Source organism: Helobdella robusta (genome assembly GCF_000326865.2).
Source record: "Helobdella robusta unplaced genomic scaffold HELROscaffold_5, whole genome shotgun sequence".
Taxonomy (NCBI): Eukaryota; Metazoa; Annelida; class Clitellata; order Rhynchobdellida; family Glossiphoniidae; genus Helobdella; species Helobdella robusta.
Genome location: NW_008705254.1, coordinates 1,785,209 through 1,806,482, shown reverse-complemented (window position 1 = coordinate 1,806,482; position 21,274 = coordinate 1,785,209). Strand labels below are relative to the sequence as shown.

Here is a 21,274-nt window from a genome sequence, read left to right as displayed (position 1 = left end):
ATTGTACAGTTTGAACAGTGATTTTGGTAGTAGTAGTAATAACGAAGGCAGCGGTTATATCACTTCAAGTTTGTTAGTTTATAGTGAAGCATTAATGTCACAGGGTACAGTAGCACCAGTAGCGACATCAGTAGCTGCACCAGCATCATCAGCAGACGGAGCAGCTGTGAATGGCACATATAGTGAATTATAAAATAAAATTATACATTTTTTAATACTTCCTCTATGTTTAAAAAAAATTAAAAACCCAATTGTTATTATTATTGTTGTTATTATTATGATTAAGTATATTTAATTTTATTTTAATAAGCATTTTCTTTATTTGTGAACACCCTCATTGATCTTTTTTTTACGTTCAGTTATGTTTTTAAGAAGAAATAAAAGGTGTTCTTATCATTGTTAATATTATTATTATTATTATTATTATTGTTATTGTTATTATTATTGTTATTATTATTATTATTATTATTATTACTAGTAGAAGTAGAAATAATAAACGAGTAAACAAAGTGGGATCGGTATCAGGTCAACAAACAGCCAGACTGAACTCGATCTTCTCATATTGAAATCTAATTATAATAAGAATTAAAAAGAAATTGAAATAGAAAATTTGTAGAATCTATAACATATCACACACATCAAACACACACGCACACACACGCACACACACACACAACACATACACACGCACACAAACGTCAGTTATTTATGATGAGACAATCTTATCGTTTTTATGTGCCTAAAATTAAATTGTTTGAAAGATGAGTTGGTTGTAGAAGTAAATTGATGCCTTCCACGAATGTCCCTTCAAAACAACAGAAACAAAATTGTAATCAAATCTCTATCGAAGTACTTTTCACTCGATTCAAAACCCATTTAAGTCTTCCAAATCTATTTTGATATTTTTTGTCAATGTTGAGTCGGAGTTGGTCAAAGTCAGAAATATTTCCAGAGTTGGAATATTTTAAGAAGCCGGAAATGGAGTGGCAGGGTATCCGACTTTGGAAAATGTAGGGAACTTGAAAACTTTGCTATCTTATAATCTAAAGATATTGAGAATGAGATCACAAAATGTTTTTTCAGAATGTCTTGAAACATAAAAATAAAAATTTTTTTACATAAAAAACATTTACATTGACTGATAGTGACTGTTTCTTTGAGTATTTATCATTTAGCAGTGATGCTTCAGTAAATTTAAAATGCCAAAGATGAACAATTTTTTCTGTTTGTCAGAACCTGGAGTTGGAGTCGGAAAATTTTTATCCGTTCTAGCATATTTGTTAAACTTGTGTCTAAGAATCTGTTGCTATCCTTCGCATTTTAAACCCTCACAATATCCTGCCTAGACATTAGTAACTCATTCAAAACTTGCATAATTTTATATAGACTATTTCTTGTTGTTAAGACAAAATTGAATAAACATAACATGAAAGTTGATGCTAAACGAACTTATTTGGGAAAAAACCTCACATATACACAAACATACATCATATGTGCAACTGAATGCGTCATAAAAAGAGCGAACGAACGTTTACATAAAGCTGCAAACACCTTTCAACAAACATACAAAAAAACAAATACAAACGAAGTGCAAGCAAACATACACAGCTACACACACATACAATCAAGAAGACATACACAACTACACACATACAAGCAAGAAAACATACACAACAACACACATACAATCAAATATACCCAACAACATACATGTACACACAAACAAACATACACAACGGCATACAGACAAGCGTACAGAACAGAATGGAAGTAGGCACAAACATTTTAATTTATTCTCGCTGACGTTAATTGATCGTGACACACGTCACTCGAATACATAACTACAATCCTTCAGGAATCATCGCCTATATATTCTAGCCTCTTATTTATTGAAATATTATTTGCGTTTCAATAAAAATTATATGAATGAATAGATGAATGAATGAATGAGTGAGTGAGTGAGTGAGTGAGTAAGTGAGTGAGTGAGTAAATGAATGTATGAATGAATGAACGAATGAATGAGCGAATGAACGAACGAGCGAACAAATGAATAAATAAATGTAAAAACAAAAATTAAAAAAAAATAAAATAATTAGTAAAATTTGAATAAATTAATTGATCAAAAATTGAATGTATTGAAAAAATTTGTTCAATTTCTGGGACTTTAATAACGTTTTTTTTATATTAAAAAAAATATTAATAATATAATTTTCCAAAAAAGTCATGTGAGACTTTTTTCACAACACATGGTGAAAACACTTGTTGAAAAGAAAATAACACGGACATCACCATCATCACCATCATCGTAATTATACAACGTTATTCTTAGCTACCAAGAGAAAGATCGTTATCAGGAGTTCAACAATCGTCACTATCATTGTGGGGATGGCCGTCGGTAGTGGTCGTCGGTAGTAGCCGTCGGTGGTAGCTGTCGTTGTGGGAAGTCGCCTACATTTCCCATCATTATCTAAGTCTTATTTGTCGTCGGCGCGTTATTTTTGACATTATATCTGTCGTTATATTTGTCGTTATTATTATTTTTGTTGTTATTATTATTGTTGTTGTTGTTATGTCTTTGTCGTCTCAACGTCATTCATCACCGCATCATCTCATTTTGAGTAGTGCTGTCATCGTTGCGTTATCACAATCATCGTCGTCGTCATCATTATCATCGCTGACATCAACAACATCGTCATCATCATTCTCAACATCATCATCATCAACGTCATCATCATCATCCTCAACATCGTCATCATCATCAACGTCATCATCATCATCAACGTCATCATCATCATCAACATCATCATCAGCAAGGCTTTGACGACCCATATTACCATTAGTGACCGTATTTGCATAAACAATATACCACGAACACCTAACCTCATCGCCATCATCTTCATCGTCTTCCTCCTCCTCATCAACATCAGCGTCTATATCGATGTTATTTCACCACGTCTTGGTTGTTTCCACCATTATTATCACCGTCACCCTCATCTTTATCATCATCATCTTCAGCACCACCTTCATCACCATTTAGGTGATGAAGAAATGAAAGAATATTCAATAGTAATTAATGACATTTCTTCAATAACTTGTTGAAAATTATTATCTGAAATAAATAACGATGCAAAATATTGTGTCCATATAGAGAATAGTAGGAGCAAAAGAATGGAACATGAAACTAATCTGGAAATTATTTTTAAAGACGAATCTATCAATACGGAATTCTTCTTAGTTTTGAATTTTAATTTGTTTTCAATGACCACTACAAATTAATTTCTAGCTTCACAAATGTTTAGAAAAAACAAAAATTACCTAAAAATATTTTTGATGGGACACACTTCCATGAATTAATAATAAATAAATTTAATTTCCCATTAAAAAACCCAAAAAATCGTATAGTTTTTGATGTTTTCTAGAGTAGCAAGTCATGCACAGCATATTTGATAATAAAAAATATTTTCTCCATCTCTCACATTTGTTCTGATTAAATTTTATATTCAATTCCTTGAAGACCAAATCATTTCGGCTGAACTTAATTCAATATACAAAGGCATCGATTAAATTACTTTCCTGGCTCGACCGCTACCTAGCCGGTATTTTTTATTCTTTTACAACTTTATATTTATATAGTAATAAAATTACCAAACGTCACATTTTTATTTTTTTACACATACAAAAATAATATTTACTCTTATATATAAATCAAATCAATTAAAAAAATTGAAAAAAACACGTGTGTGTGTGTGTGTGTGTGTATTTGTGTGAACAACAGTGCACATGTTAATTTGTTGTCCAGTTATGTGAGTCAGTGTTAGCAGCACGTACGTGAAAACAAACCATGAGTTAGTTACTACATAGAAGATTTAATTGATTTTTTAAGATTTATTATTAACAAAATCAATTTTATTTGATTAAATTTTTTTGGAAATTCAATAGGATATGTGATGTAATGATTGTGTGAAAATCCATGCGATTTATTCCATCATTTAACAAGCAACTTATAAGTTATTTCTTATCTGGTGTCTCTTTGAAAGCTGAGCTGCTGAATAGTTCATGAATCTTTAGATAGTTTGAATTTATAAATTTTCCAGCTCCAAAAGTTTTTCATAATAGCATTTATTTTCATGAAAATCATTCAACCATATTTAAACTTTTGCCATTTGTTATTTTTCACTTCATTCTATCAACAATCGAAGTTGAAATATACATATTTTAATTTGTAGAGCAGTAGATCATCAGCTTTCTACGTTTCATTTCGTTAATTTTATTATTTCAGTTTTGTTGATTTAAATAATAGAAATGCCACAACATAAATAAGAAATGCCATGTTATTGAATGCAATATTTTTTATTGCCCGTGGTGACATTTTCCTTCTTACGTTCGTCATCCAATTGTCTGTCATACGTTAAAATGTTTTCTTTCAAAAAAATTACGATACATTTTTTTGTTTACTATTCGTGAAACAATAGAAAAATCTTTTAAAAATTTCAATTCGCTCTTTCGTTGTTTTGATCTTTCAATATTTTTCCTCGTTCTTACGTCGAAGACTTCAGAAACGTCACGCCACGACTTGAATTAATGATGTGAAGTGTTCTGCGTTTTGTGGCGTTGTGTAGTGTGATATGGTGTTTTGTGGTTGTGTGTGGTAGTGCGTGGTGGTGTGCGGTAGTGTGTGGTGGTGTGCGGTAGTGTGTGGTAGTGTGCGGTAGTGTGTGGTAGTACGTGGTTTTGTGTGATAGTGTGTGGCTGTGTGTGGTGGTGTGTGGTAGTGTGTGGTAGTGTGTTTTCTTAGGTGGTGAAATGTGTCGTTTCTTTATTTTGTATTGTTCGCGTTGTGTGGTACTGTGCTCTTATCTACCTGCCTGTATCTACCTTCATCCTTCTGCCTGTCTGGTTACATGCATGTTTGTTTGTCTGTGTCCTCTATATTTATTTTTAATGTTCTTTTGCAATAAAAGTATTTCAGTTAGTGTTTCTGATTATGTGTATAAGTTTTGTTTGGACGAGTGTTTGTGCTCCGGTACATTTTTGCATGATAAAATGTTTAATATTTTTAAGAACTGAACAGTGAACATACATAATGGTCTACGCAAATAAAATTGTTTGAAAAAATTTATTAAACTCAGCTTGCACGAAACTAAAAAGTTTAAATATATACAACACACACACACACACACAAACAGTTTGTAAAGATTTTCAAATTTAAATAGAAACCCACTTAATATAAATATCAAATAAGTAAAACAATACGATTCGATACGATACTTACGATACAATACAATGATTTTTCGTCCTTCGCAATACGAAAAAGCATTATGATAAGAAGGAAGTCTGATTGAGATAGAACTAACTTAGGAACACATCTAGCACGACACAGCCAACTAGAACAGAGATGGACAAACTAAGTTTGCCCACCCCTGACCTAGAACATAACTAATCAAGCAAATGAACTAATCCAGAATTCTTATCACCCATTTCAGGAGAATACTGCATGTGGGAGATCTTCAACGCCACCTGCCTACCCGATCAGGTCAGTTGCTTTTTTTTATAACTTTGCACCTCTGGTAAATGTAGATACATCTACAAACTCACGGCTCCATCCTTACTTCCTTACATTCATACAAAAATTTTTATGCCACAAGGGCTAGGAAAATAACTACCATACCCTACCATAAGACAAGTTGTATCTGCACACTTGTATGTATTTTTATATTTGCAAAATCTTACCAAGAACTGTTTGAGATTTTCTTGCACGGACAATCTCAACGCTAACTTGGTGGGGGATTGCACGACTAAAGGATTTGTTTTATTAATTAGTTAAATTGACATTTGAACAGCATAATTTCTGTTAGTTAAGTTGACACACAAGCCCCTGTGGGCTTCTGGTTTTACTTTAAATAAATAAATAAATTAATTAATTAATAAATAAAGGTTTCATCACCTTCATAAATGTTCATTTGCTTTTTTATATATCAAATGATTTGTTAGCTGGCTTATTTGAAAGTATTAACGTTTGTTTGAACGTTTTCGTAATAAAAGGTTCCGCCATTCATTCACGCACTTCGGTACTCGTACGGCGTATGTGTGTGTGTTGTGAGTGTGTGTGTTGTGTGTGTAAGTGTGTGTGAGTGTGTGTGTTGTGTGTGTGTTGTGTGTGTGTTGTGTGTGTGTTGTGTGTGTGTTTTTTCGATGTAGGATAATACATTTACGTGTTCCCGGGCCACAGCCCTTGGATATGACGGACTCGAATAAATCATATACCGACCAAAAAACCACTTCTGTGTGTGCTTGTGTGTGTATGTGTGTGTATGTATTGCTGAGTAATGCATTATTAATGATTAACAACAACATTTTATTTATAACTTCATGTCTAGCTATATTGTTGATTATAAATGTTTATTAATTAAGAACTATTTTTATAATTCAACTTTAACAATTTCGCATGAAAATGATGATTAATAATGGTTAATTATAATATTAATGGAACAAATAATGGTTAATTCTGAAATTTTTTAAAAAACTATAAAAATGCGTAAATATGTCACAACAAAAATGAATGAATTATTAAATAATTTAAAACCAAAAGCAATAAATAAAATGCGAAGTTTTATTGACCTCTGACCTCCCACCTGACCCGAACACTAACAGGTTGTTCTGCTCCTATCTGCTCGATACGGTCGGATGAACTTTGGAAGGTGAATAAATTGTTCCCTGAAATTGTTTGTTTATTTGTTTGTTTGTTCGTTTGTTCGTTCTGTCTATTTCCGTTTATTTTGTTGTTTGTCTCTTTGTTTGTTTGTGTGTTCGTTTGATGTTCATTTGCAGGTATTCGCTCCCTCATTTGTTCATTTTTTGTTGATTTTTTGTTTGTTTTTTTTTGGTTTTATGATGCAAACATTTTTTTGTTTCATATCAAAATATTACTATGCAATGTATGTATACATCTATCAAACCAATCTGCCAAAACTGACAAAGCCATTAATTATCATGGATGTGTGTATCGCCCTAACAACTAATGTCCCATTGTATATTCTTATAACTCAGTTTTGGTTGAACAACAGTTTGAGAGTAGTGAATGAGACGAACAAACAATTATTTGCTAATGTTGCTCACCAGTGAGATAGTGTTGTAGTGATTTTGTTCGAAAGCAGAGAGATGACATCCTCTCACGTGCAAGCCTGTGCAATGCGTTGTTGTATGCAGTTGTATGCTCTGGTTCCCTGTTGCTGACACTAAGTCAATTAAAAGATAACTAATTAATAATAATGATAATTTATTAATGTATTTTAGTGAGGACAAATTTCATTTTGCTTATTTTGTACTCTTGTCATAACTTGATTAAGCTTTTAGCAAACTTTCTCTCCATCAAATTTGACGATTACTCAAATTTATTTGACAAAAAATGAACTTTGAGGTGCTGAGACGTTTAAAAGGTTGTTATTCTTCCAACTAATCAAAGACTGATCAACAATTAATGTAACTTGTGAACAAATGATATGATGACGTCGAAATTGAAAGGTGCGTAAAAGAGGATCATGGAAGCGCCGGATGTCATTCGAATGTTCTGGAGATTCTCGATCAGCTGTGCAGTGGTCGAAGGAGGTGCGAGGTAAGGATTCCTGACCCGCACATGCACAAGACCATCACCTGCCCCCAGGAACTCATGCCTTATCTCGAAGCATCCTTCACATGTCTTGATGGTTGGATATTTTTCTTTTGTATTGCTTTTCTTATATGTTCTTCGTGTTTGTTGGTAGTTGTAGTTCGTGTTTTATTTTACGTGTGAACCTTTCTTGCTTGTTTCTTGTGTAACCGTTGTAACAATCGTGTAGCGTGTAGTTGCAATGTACTACTGTCTGTTGTTAAATCTTCTGCCTACTTCAAACTAATCCTTTCATATATTGTTTGATTGTTTTTGTTTGTTGTCTTACTTGTTTAACTATTTCTCATTTCATCGCTCAAATCTGTAGCTCATTACAATTAATTGTCAGAACATGCCACGCTGACTAACAAAAAAAATTGTATGCTTCCAACAACTGAAAATAAATCTTGTTGTGTATGAAGTTATTTCATCTCATGTTCCATTTTTTATTTTCATGTGAATTTTGTGTACAACTGAAACAACCAATAAAATGTGCATAAAAATTACATCTCAATTTAATACTTTCTGTAAATGTTTTTGATGCTACGTTGCAGTCACCACAACAATTACAATTTGAAACATTCTCCAGTGTTACCGTCTTCAGCCAGACGCTGCAAGAAAATAACCTTCGACAACTCTTCCTACTTCATCATCAACTCGACATCTTCAACGATAACTTCAGCCTCATCGATATCATCATCCCCATTGACATCTTCATCATCATTATCATCACCGTCATCATCACAATCATCATCTCCTCCCTTAATAATTTCATCAACGTCACTTAACAAATGGTCAGACGACAAGAGCAGTGGATACATATCTAGTGACCAGTCCACTGTCACAGAGGGCCCGGGCTCAGCTTCCTGCCCTCTTTTAATTGCCCTCTCTAAAGGTCAAAAAGTTAATTTGACCCTATTTAACTTTCCATCGGACGATTGTGATTGGCTGATCGAAGTTGAAGAAATGGATGAATTTGAATTAATAGTGGCAGATGAAGAAGTGAAGGGCATGCGTGGTGATGAAGAGGGCAGTCCAAAGGGCGCTCATGATGAGTTCGCCAGGGGTGCAAATCAAAACAACATTCAAACCTTTTTCAAGCCGAAAAAACTTCTCAAACAAAAAAACAAACCGATCAACTCAACGGAAACTTTCAGAAAGCTAAACAAGTACGGCTTGCTAGGATTGTTGTGTGCGTGTATATATAAGATGAATTAACTGAATTCCAAACCTCATACATCGTTTAGGCTTCATATATTGTGTATATACAACATGATTACTATTCAGTATACTGTACGTGATACACACTTGCACGTGCACAAACAAACACACGCACGTTGACATGTAATATCTTTTATGATTAACTCCATCCTTTACGTTTTCACTCAACGACTGATGTTTAAAATACTACAACACGATTGTGCGAGTGTTGATAATTTCAAGTTAACAACCGCATTCTGTTCGCAAACAGTTGTTGCAACAACAACAACGTATATAACTTAACTCTTTCACGAAACGCTCACTGAATATAAATAAATCTCTAAATCTCAAACAAATAAATAAATGCGTCCGTTCAATTATTCATTTTTCGAATTTCAACTCTGACAACTCATCATCGTATTTCTGTTGTTGTTCAGATGAAAATTCTTTTTTTTTAGTTGGTTAAAATTGAAATTTAAAATTATGTTGTCCACTCAAACTTAATGTAATGTTGTCATGTCAGGGAACTTACATTAAATACATAAATTACATATCTGTTAGTGTTATTAGTGTGTAGGTGTGCAAGTAAGTGTGCTCTTTAAAAAAATGTTTACCAAGTCTTTTTTATTTATCAGAATTGAATAATAACAAATCAAAATTAGAGTGAAACAAATTTTCGTAACAAAAAGTTTAATAGACACATTTTTTATGATATTTATTATTATTTATTTATATATTAATATTATTTATTCACTTTAATAATAAAAATTCCTCTTAAAACCTACTTCTCACTCCATGACATGAGATAAGCTTCAAAGGCAGACGACGAAACATCCTCTGACGTGAAACACAATCTTCAAAAACACAATATCCCTTTCAGTGTCTTTCATTTTTCCGGATGTGACGTCACGCGACGCGGAAGTCACTTGTACACGTCACGTGGTCTGGGGTCGGTGAAGGTCACGCTGAGGTCACACATGGCAAAAGATGAATTAGCCGAAAGAATGGCAGATGGCGACGTCACGAGGGAGAGCAAAGTTTTGCTCAAATATAAAAGTTGGTCATCCTCTTATGATCCATCTGATGATAATTTTTTTTTCTTATTTTATTTACAATGGACTAGTTGTATTGAGGAATATTATCACTTGTTACTGTTTGTTGAAACTCAGTTGTACATATAACGGAATTATAATTTTATACAAACAACACAGGTCTTTGTTGTTATAAGATAATTGAATTGAAATAATTGAATAATTAACGAATTCAAAATTTGGCATTCACACGATTAACTGCTGACTTGTTCGCACGTGCGAAACAAATACAATCCACCCTACAACGAGAGTTCTTCATTATCATACAAACAAGTCTCTGAGGCCAGCAAATAATTGTTTTGATTGACATGTTGTGGTCAGTTTTTGGATGCGCGGAGATGAAGGCGACAGAGTGGACCTCAGTGAAGCATCACCACGACAACAAAGCCACCGTTAGTTGCTTAGCAACCGGTCAACATCACGTGATGACCTGCATTGATGGCCATTGGCTGGGAGATGCTTCATTCAACTGCTCTGCAGGTAATGATGATGATGATGGTGGTGGTGGTGATGATAATAATCAAGATATTAACCACGTGGGAACGATGATGATGCTAAAATAATGAAGATGATGTCAATGATGATGATGGTGATGATGATGGTGATGATGATGGTGATGATGATGGTGATGATGATGGTGATCGAAACATGTGATGAGGATGGTGATGATGATGGTGATGGTGATCGAAACATGTGATGAGGATGGTAGAGGTAATGCTGTGGTGATAACTACGATACTTATATACAAAAGATTGATAACGATGACGATTATGAAATTATGGGTTGAAATAATGATGAGACAAGAGTGAGCAGAATGTTGTTATCACTGATGCTTATGTTATAATCACTTTACGACTTTGATGAACAAAATTTTTAAAACCTCAAATAAAAAACATTTCCCCATAAATTCTTATTGGTTTGATTTATTATTATTTGTCAACCATTCAAAAACAAATATACACGACCCACATTCAATAGTTCGTTTATATACATGTGCATAAATAAATGATCCATCCATCCATCCATCCATCCATCCATCCATCCATCCATCCATCCATCCATCCATCCATCCATCCATCCATCCATCCATCCATCCATCCATCCATCCATCCATCCATCCATCCATCCATCCATCCATCCATCCATCCATCTATCCATCCATCCATCTATCCATCCATCCATCTATCTATCCATTCATCCATCCATCCACTCATCCATTTATTTGTCTATCCATCTATCCAATTATTTATCCCTTCATCAATCCAGTTACTCATCTATCATTCTGTATATCCAATTATAATTGCATCCATCTATCGATTGCCAAGAGAAATGTCTCTTGTTCATTATTTTACAACGTTTCATTCGAAAGTCATTAAACATGTGGCCATCAAAACAAACAAACAAACAGACAAACAAGCAAACAAACAAACAGACAAACAAACATTCAAACAAACACACAACGTCACGCCTCTGTCTGTGTCTGCTTCCTTTCTAATAAGCCCACACTGCATGCTGGGTCGTGTATGTGCGTACTGTAAGTTTATAAGTACATATACAAATGTGTTGTGTACATATTCACCCATACTCTATTCAATTACACCGACAACAGATGTATGTATACCAGTTTAATACACGCGTGCGTTCACATTCCTGATTAAAACCCTACACGTACACACAGTTGTATCACGCACACAATGACATGTCATTCAAGATGCACAATTGTATACAAAATGTACATACACTGCCACTCTAACCAAACGTAACAACACACGCACATATATGCATACATGAGACCTACGCAAACTGAGACGAGGTATGTTTAATTTATGTTATATATATATATAATAATATATAATATATATATATATATATATATATATATATATATATTATTTGATGTTTAATATGCGTGCGTGCATGCAGATGCCCGTTATTCATCTTAGTTGAAGATAGGCCAAGATATCATCTAAAGATGTATAGATGCACAGATGCATACGTATATTCATGTGTGTGCGTGAAGATATTATTAGCATGAAGGCATGGTACACGCGAATAAATATTACACAAACATGACTTCGTGTGTTCTATGCAGATTTCAATTTGTTTATGTCCTCTGTTGAAATTTGTTTAAGTGTACCTACTCTGCAAATCCTATAATGAAACAAAATGGACAGGCGTGTGTCGTTTTCAATCAGTCCAACTTGAAGCAGCACTAGGGCAAGTTGAAGAAACATTTACACACTTACAACCCCATTTAAATAAATACACATACATGCATCACACTCAAACGGAAATGCCAATAGAAACACACACGCGCACACTCTAACACAAATGCTTATGCAAATATGAATACACAAATACACACAATATACACAAATGCAAATATGAACACACGCACACGCACGTGCAAAGACGCGAAAACACACACGCCTGCGCGTAACCACATGCAACTGACCGGAAATAATAAATTGGAATTCAATTTTGACTAACCTTTCATAAATACAAGTGGCACAATGAAATTCATGCTCACACACACACAACCGGCAACTACACATACTACAGAAACATACATACACACAACTATACATACCGTAGAAACCAACAGCCACACGTGACTCACGCTCAGCAAGTGCAAACAATATTTTACTACAATTACTCTACTTTACATGCGCACACACGTTCACACACACACACACACTCACTCACCTACACACACAAACTTTTCAACATACAAACAAAGGCGCATTTATAATTAAAAAAAAACATACAAACACATACAAACCACGCAACACAAACGAACGCAGGCTTACAATTCAACAGGCATAGATACGCAAGCAACATTTTTTAAAGCTAATTAACCTTTGAAGCGCACACTCAACAATCATTGCGAGTGGACTGATAGGTAATAAATTATATCTCGCTAGTATACTGAAATTATGCGAGAAACAATCAAACCCTATTCATTACAGTAAGATTGAAAGTTCGTTCAAGAACTATCTAAGAAGCTTGTTGAAGTTTGCAAGTTGGAACGAAGTAGAAAGCAATTTATTTTCATGTCATATGTATTTTCATGTTATATGTATTTTCATATCATATGTATTTTCATGTTATATGTATTTTCATGTCATATGTTATAAAGAATTTGTATTTATAAAGCCTGAGTATTCAGAATAGTTATTTTTTGATTAAATCATTTTCAATATAACTTTTTTAAAAGTTAGTTCGTCCGATTTGAAAAACCAAACGAGGAATTTATTTTCGGTTGATGCGTCTTAAAAATCTACAAACAAATATCGCCTTCCTCTGGATATTATCATTATTATCTTAAAATGTATCCACACTGTAGTATACAGTACAATACAATCAATACAATAAAGAATTAAATTTATTCCTAATATACACAGGCACTTCAAACCAACAAATACTCACACAAACAGAAGCATATCACACACACAAACGCAGACACTTACAAAAGAACACAGACACACGTACAAAATATACACACATACAAAAACACACATACGTCACACACGCACATATACAAACACACAAAAAAAACACACACATACAGACATACACGCACGCGAAAACACACAAACACTTAAACACATAAAAATATAACGAAGCCATTTTTACTAGGAAATAGTATTAGCAGCGATAGTTTTGTGTAATGAAAAATCTTCACTGATCATTCAAGTGCATCCAATGATCGGTGCTAGAGTAGCAAGCGATTTAAAACCGATGAACCACGGAGTATGTACGTGCAGTGGCTCATTTTTCCTGTGTTTGTGTTTATGTATGTGTGTGTGTGTTGTGTGTGTGTGTGGATGAGTGTGAGTGTGTGTGTGTGTGTGTGTGTGTGTGTGTGTGTGTGTGTGTGTGTGTGTGTGTGTGTGGATCTGCATACATATGTTTGTTTGTCAAATCTGGTCTGTGTATTTTTTTTTAATATATCTTGGTCTGTGCGTGTGAAAAATGAATGAACATGGATTGGCAGAAATTCATCAAAATAAAAAATGAAACAAACCATTTTTAAGTTTAAACAATGATGTCACTATTATCAGCTTCAAAATTTTCAGTTAAACCTTTACCCTTATATACACAAAAGCGTCACCATCATCATCATCGTCGTCGTCATCGTCATCATAACCATCTTTAAATCATTATCACCACCATCTTAGCCGATGTTATCATCATCAGCACCGTTATCGTGGTCAGTTCATTTATCAATTTTTGTTTGGTAGATGGTCATGGTGTGCATGGCCGAACAATTTGCTGCTTTAATATAACGTGCCATTTAGTATTGCTGCTGGCGCTTCTACTGCTACTTCTGCTGCTGCTTATGATGATAATGACGATGATGCTTGCGATGCATTCCTGCTCACTCCTTCACTCCTTTGCTCCTTCACTCACTCACTCACTCGCTCGCTCGCTCACTCACTCACTCACTCACTCACTCACTCACTCACTCAACCATTATTTTTTTCATTCATTCATTCCCTCATTCGCTCAATCAATAAATTATATTTTCATTTATACGCTCGTTCATTCGTTCAAAATATACGGTCCTAGCGATAATCGCCACATATACTTCCTACATACTAAGAATAGAGTGGGTAGGGTAGCAAGAATTACTTAAAAAGTAATAATAATTTATAAGATAATTTATAAGTACGATGATAATTATATAATATTAATAATAATAATAATAAAATACAACATCAACATTTTAGTAAAAAAAAATTATATTAGCTGGCAAAAAAATTAGCTAAATATCTGACTGCTGGCACATTTAAATCGGCACCAATTGTTCAGATGTTAAGAGAAGTGTTTTACAATTTTACATTATTTTATCAACGTTGACAAAGCAGAATCAAATAAAGTTTATTTGGTCTTCCATCTCAATTAGCATAATTTATACTACGGTATAACCACGCAGCCATAAATTAACATAATTAATGTATTAATCTAACATTGCATGTTAACACGCATGCATAAGTCAAGTACACAGCGGTCTGGATAAAGAGTAATAAATATATTATGTCGGTTCGGAATGAGTGGAAGGAGAAGTTTGTAAGGAGCGATAATGGAGTTGACGGATGGAACTATCATTCATAAGTCTGCGACGGCCATCCATCACGAGAGAGAAATCAATTTCCGAATGTGGAAAGGGTGCATGAATTATTTTATTTAATATCTCAACTTCGCTCTCTCTATATCATTCATTCCTTCTTCGTAATGGCGTGGGTCGTGTTTCATTCATTCATTCATTCATTCCTTTGTTCGTTCGTTCATCCGTTCGTTCGTTCATTCAATCGTTCGTCCGTTTATTCAATCGTTCTTCTTTTTTTTTCAATATACTCGTTCTTAAATTTCATCACTGTCATGTTAATTTATGAGAGTTTCATTTTCGAACGCAAAATTTTTAGTCATTCAGAGCACGATGTGTTCGAAATTTGAACTGACGAATATTGAATTGTGAGCGAGTGGTTATTTTTGAAGACTCCTGAAAAGATGTGTTGGGATATTAAAAAGTAAGCTGATAGGGCTGGAATATTTTTGTGGCCTTATTTTTAATCTTTTTCCTACAGAATTGACAACTTTGTTTGTAGCGGCTATCTGGCGAGGCCGGCAGTTGAATGACGTGTGCAGGTCACGTGTTTGTTTGAATGATGACGATTTCTGGCCCATTTTATAGTCTAATTTTATGCACTGCACTGATGGCCTTGTGTACTGTTTGATGCGCTGCTGCACTGCGAAGAAGTTTTATTCATTCCGTTGGAAATAATCTAGCACTAGCAACTCTGGCAGTGTTGCGCGTATTCTTGCACACATGTTTGTGCGAATGTTTGCACACTTGTTTGCGCGAATGTTTGCACACTTGTTTGTGCGAATGTTTGCACACATGTTTGTGCGAATGTTTGTGCGAATGTTTGCACACATGTTTGTGCGAATGGGCACTGCTTATTCAGCAACTTCACTGAACAAAAAATGAATACACGCTTAAACCGACGTGTAATTTACGCGAAGAGGTACGCGCGTGTACACATCTGTGCGCTTATTCTCCACAAATTGTACAAACCTAATCATCATCGTTCGTTCATCGATAAATCAATCCTATAGAAAAATGCTCCTTCGTGATCGTCTGCACGTGTGTGCGTGTTTGTGTGCGTGTTTGTGTTTATTTAAATCAATGTGTATATTTTTTGTACGATGTGTGTTAGTTGGTAGTGCATGTGAGCCCGTGCTTGTGTGAACCCATGTGTACGTGTTTTTATAAGTTTCTATGTGTGCATATACATGTGTGTAACTGGATGTGTGTATGCGTGTAGTTGCTTCGGTGTATGCGCATGGTGTATGTATACAGGTATGTGTGTGTGTGTGTGTGTGTATCTATCTATGTATGTGTTTGCATGCATCTACCTAACTAAGTTTGTGTATATGATCATAAATTAATCTGTTCATTGTACTGTATAAATAGAACTCTGTCTATTCAACTGGTGGAGTTGTTGTGTGCAAGTCTATTAGCAGCTTGATGATTTAGGATGCCAATAAATTGTCACTGTCGTCTGCGTATGCTTCACGCCAATGGACTGAACAGAAGAGTAAAATGACATCAATGAAAATCGTTAGGATCATAGATGTGGAGCCACTTTCAATTGTGACTTGCTGTCTTGAAGCCAGTTATAACTTAAGTTTAACTTCCTTTCAAACTCTAGGTGTCTGAAGTACAAACTACAACGTACCATAACTGCAGCTGCACATTTATTCAATATAATGACAGTTTCAAAAATTTGGTAGTAAATTTTTGCACAAAAGTTTCTTTTGCAAAGGATCGATGCTCTTACAACACGATTGATGTTCTGACAGAATGGAATGAAACAGTTGCACAGAGTCCAACCAGGCGGGAGAACACAATTAGACCAACATAAAAAGAATTTGAAGAAAACTGTTCAAATGGTCACCAGAACTGATTGGCGGAAACATGCTAACAAACAGTAAAACAATCAAACAAACAACCAACCAACTAAACCAACCATCCAACCAACCGGCAATCAACCAACTAGCAATCCAACCGGCCAACCATTCAACTAATCAATCAACTAACCAATCAACCAACTAATGATATAGAATGAAGAAAGAAGAAAAAAAAACAAACAAGACGACAAACAAATGAGTCACAATTACGATAAAACATTTTTTAAAGACCTTCAAGAAGAGGATGGCGTAGGAAATCGATGAAAAAGCAAGAGCATTAATGAAAGTGGCATGAAGCAAACAAAGGAGTCACACATGAACTGCTGTCTGATAACAACATGCAGCTCCTTGTTTATTGCAAATGTTCTATTATGGACAAGTACTTCTTCAAATTAATGCGCATTTATTTCAATATTTTTTAAATCCAAACGTACATTTGCACACATGTTTTCTTACAAACTTAAATAGGTAACTTTTTTGTCCCACCCATTCGGAGGTGCGACAAAAATGTCCCGGCAGAGAAGATGCAACAAGTAGGGTACACGCACTTCAACTGCATGCTTTAGCGAGGAACGTTCCATGCAGTCTGTAGAGCATGAAGTGCTTTACGCCTGGCTATGTTATGTTGGTGGTTGTTGTTGTTGTTGGCTGTGTTGATTCTTGTTGTTGGCTGTGTTGATTGATTCTTGTTGTTGTTGGCTGTGTTGATTCTTGTTGTTGGCTGTGTTGATTTTTGTTGTTGGTTGTGTGGGTTGTTAAAGACGTTCAGTAAAACTATTGCTTTGTCTGCTGAACTGGAGCAGGTGAAAATTTATTCAAATTTTTTTCCCCCTGATTTTGTTTGTATATATTTACAAATCTTCATGCGTGTGTGAGTAAATTTTCTTTATTTATTGTGCACGGAAGGTACAGTTATTTCATCCGCAAGATGATTGTCATTACGTGGTAGAAAATCCACGCTAAAAGCAGCTCTCTTGACAACAGTGGATCGGGGATCGGTTTCGAATTTCAAGAAAATCACGTTCCATCACATGCTTGCGTGTGTGTGATGCATAGCGTTCGAACTCGGTGCTGTGTTGTCTATTTGTCAGACTCATTATAATTATACGCAAGTTGTGGTGTCATACTTTTGTACATATATGCGCACAAACAAACAAAAAAATAACAGACAGACAGACAAACAGACAGACAAACAAATAACAAACACGCTACAAACAAATATACAAATATACAAACAAACATACAAACAAAAAAACAATTTAACATAACATTTGAGACGAAGACAAATTAAACGACAATGATGATGTCCCGGGAAATCCATCCTATAAAAAAAGATTATTTCCACCAAATTAAAAATCACCATCATCACTATCATCACCGCAATCATTACCACCATCATCATCATCACCCTCATCATCATCATCACCATCATCACCACCGATGTTACGTAACGATAAAACAAAAAACATTTTATGAACATCTTAGGAGCTACAACCGCCTCATAATGACGTCATAAAAACTCAATAATATTAATGGGCACGAAACCGATAACAACAACAACAATAATATTAATAATAATGATGAAGAATATGATGATGATGTGAGAAAAGAGAGAGAGAGAGAGAGAGAGAGAGAGAGAGAGAGAGAGGGAGATGCCCATTCATGTATTTTAGTATTTTACTGCATATATAAATATGATTCAGACGTAATAAATTTAACTAAAATTATCTTCCCAAAATTATTATTTCATAATATAAATAATGTCGCTTAACTTCTTAAGATACAAATCAAAAGGTGATAATTTTAAAATTGGTGCTGATACCTTCTAACTCGTCGGCGTTGAGTGTATACCTCAGCAGTGTAACGCAAGGCAAGCACACAAAACGAATTTTCATTTCATTAAATCACCAGCAGACATCGGGAGCAACAGTTGCAACGTGTTGCAAGAGGGACAGGAACAGAAGAGCAACAGTTGCAAGAGGAACTACAATCGACCCCACCAACGATTGAAACGTTAAATTACATTCTAATGGCAAGCATCGATTATTATCAAATAAAACAACAACAGAACGCGTTATCATCCCAACATCGGCCAACAAGTGGCCAAAACATCTGTGACAACATCAAGACGTTATACTAAAGCTACAGTAACAATGTTGTCGTTGTTATTGTCTACAACATTCACAAGAATGACGTCAATAAGGAATCTGCAACAATTTTATCGAGAAGAAAAGAGCCATTAGATCAACATTAAAAAATACATTTGCAAAAATATTAGCGATAACAATGATAACGGATGAACAAAATTAGCAGCAATTTAAAAAGCAACAACAAAAACAAGAACCATCAGTGGCTGACAGTAACAATAACCGCAACAACTTCACGAGGAGTCGGTAATTATCGAAGAATCGATAACTCGGTCGATACTGGCGCCATGCTTCGGCACCTTTTCCAAGATAGATCAGCTGATATTTTGCGAAGTTGTGTGAGGATGCAGTGATGCTGTGAGCAGATGATTCAAGCGCCCAGTCGATGAATGATGATGGGGGGTTAATGAGGACAACAGTGACGAGGGTCCGTATGTCTGTCTGTCTCTGTTTATCCATCTGTCTCTGTCTATCTGAGTTTGTCTGTCTGAAGAGACTTGAAATTTTTTTTAGAGAGGTTGAGATGCCTAGGAAATGATGTTGTTGTTGCAATGTTGTAGGAGATGTTGTTGCAGCAGAAAACATGTTGTATGTATTGAAAAATATGTTGTTGTTAGCGTCGTATTTATTTATAAACGACTTGATAGTTGCTGGACTGTTACAAGTTTGCATCTGATCGTCACTGAGTGCCTATGTGTTCATTGAGTTATTAAGAGACATTGCACGCAGTGATTATTCAGTTGCCAGAAGTGGCGGAACCAGAGTAGAGATGGTTAAAATGCAGTTGTCCTATTGGCAAAAAATGTTAAAAAATGATACAAAAATAACATGAGCATTTAAAGACTTTAAGAGTTTAAGAATGAATTTTTATTCAAAAATGAATGCAGATTACACTTTTTCAACTGAGATTTCAACTGAATAGATTATGAAAATTATGTATATGTGGACGATGCTTGCGACAACATCAATCAATCATTCAGTCATTGTAGTTAACCAACGATACCTTAAAAATTCAATCCCTCCAAATACATCCTAATGAAATTGCTGTCTCATTAACTGACCTTTCCAAAATAGCTGTCTTGCAGAATGCGAATAGAAAACAAACAGACAAATTTCGTCGCAAGCCTCAATAGCAGCAGATGACATATGAATACAAATAAAAGAAAAACTACGTGACACTGCAACTAGCAGGCCATCCACGTACGTACATCCATTAATTATTTATGCATATATACGTACATGCATACTTACATACATACATACATACTTACATACATACATACATACATTCATACATTTTATTACAAAAATTTAATTCCTTTTGCATTCTGGATGGAGCTGCTAGATACCTGACTGTGCGAGACCAGGGACATAGATAAAAGTTGAACTCGGAAACGATTGCATGCCTAACCATGGCTTGTTCATCAAAACGGGTTCATACATACATACATACATACACACACACATACATACATACATACATACATACATACATACATACATACATACATACATACATACATACATACATACATAGATTATATATATGTGTATGTGAATACGTGTGTGTGTGTATGTCTGTGTGTGTGTATGTGTGTGTGTGTGTTTGTAACATAGTAATACTTAGTAATAGAGGTAAACTGACTGAGAGGTGAATGAATAATCAAAACAATGCAATCGAGATAGATAAGACAGTAACACTTTTTGCAACGCGACAGCGTTACCGACCTCAAACGTGACGTCATTAATAATGTAAACAATAATAACAGTACTGCCACTAATGTGCTTATGATGATGATGATAATAATAATAATAATAATAATAATTATGATGGTAATAATAATTAAAGTAGTAATAATAATAATTCTATTAATAATAATACTAGCATTGACATCTTGCTGATGATTTATATATTAATTTGCTGTTTTAATGACCCCTCGAGAAATATTTGCAGACGACGACTCACTTCAACAAAAATAACAACAACAATAGAATAATAATTATTGTTATTTGCGAATTAGAAAACCAAACTAATAGTAATTTTGACATCGGTTTCATATTTTCAATCAGAATTATATTTTCTTGCTTATCATTCTTAAATTAAGATAATTATTCTTAAGTATGCGTAAGTTAGAGGACTGAAGATGAAGTTGAAGATACATACATACATACATACATACATACATACATACATACATACATACATACATACA

At 34.5% G+C, this 21,274-nt stretch overlaps 1 protein-coding gene across 1 annotated transcript; it reads left to right on the top strand.

The window, feature by feature from the left end:
- Positions 1-13,720: 13,720 nt before the first annotated feature.
- On the top strand, positions 13,721-16,363 carry HELRODRAFT_68210 (hypothetical protein; the record flags this gene model as incomplete). Its single annotated transcript, XM_009026951.1, has 3 exons — positions 13,721-13,825; positions 15,748-15,879; positions 16,304-16,363. Coding segments are annotated over 3 exons (297 nt in total), but the record flags the coding sequence as incomplete, so codon positions are not given.
- Between the last annotated feature and the right edge of the window lie 4,911 nt (positions 16,364-21,274).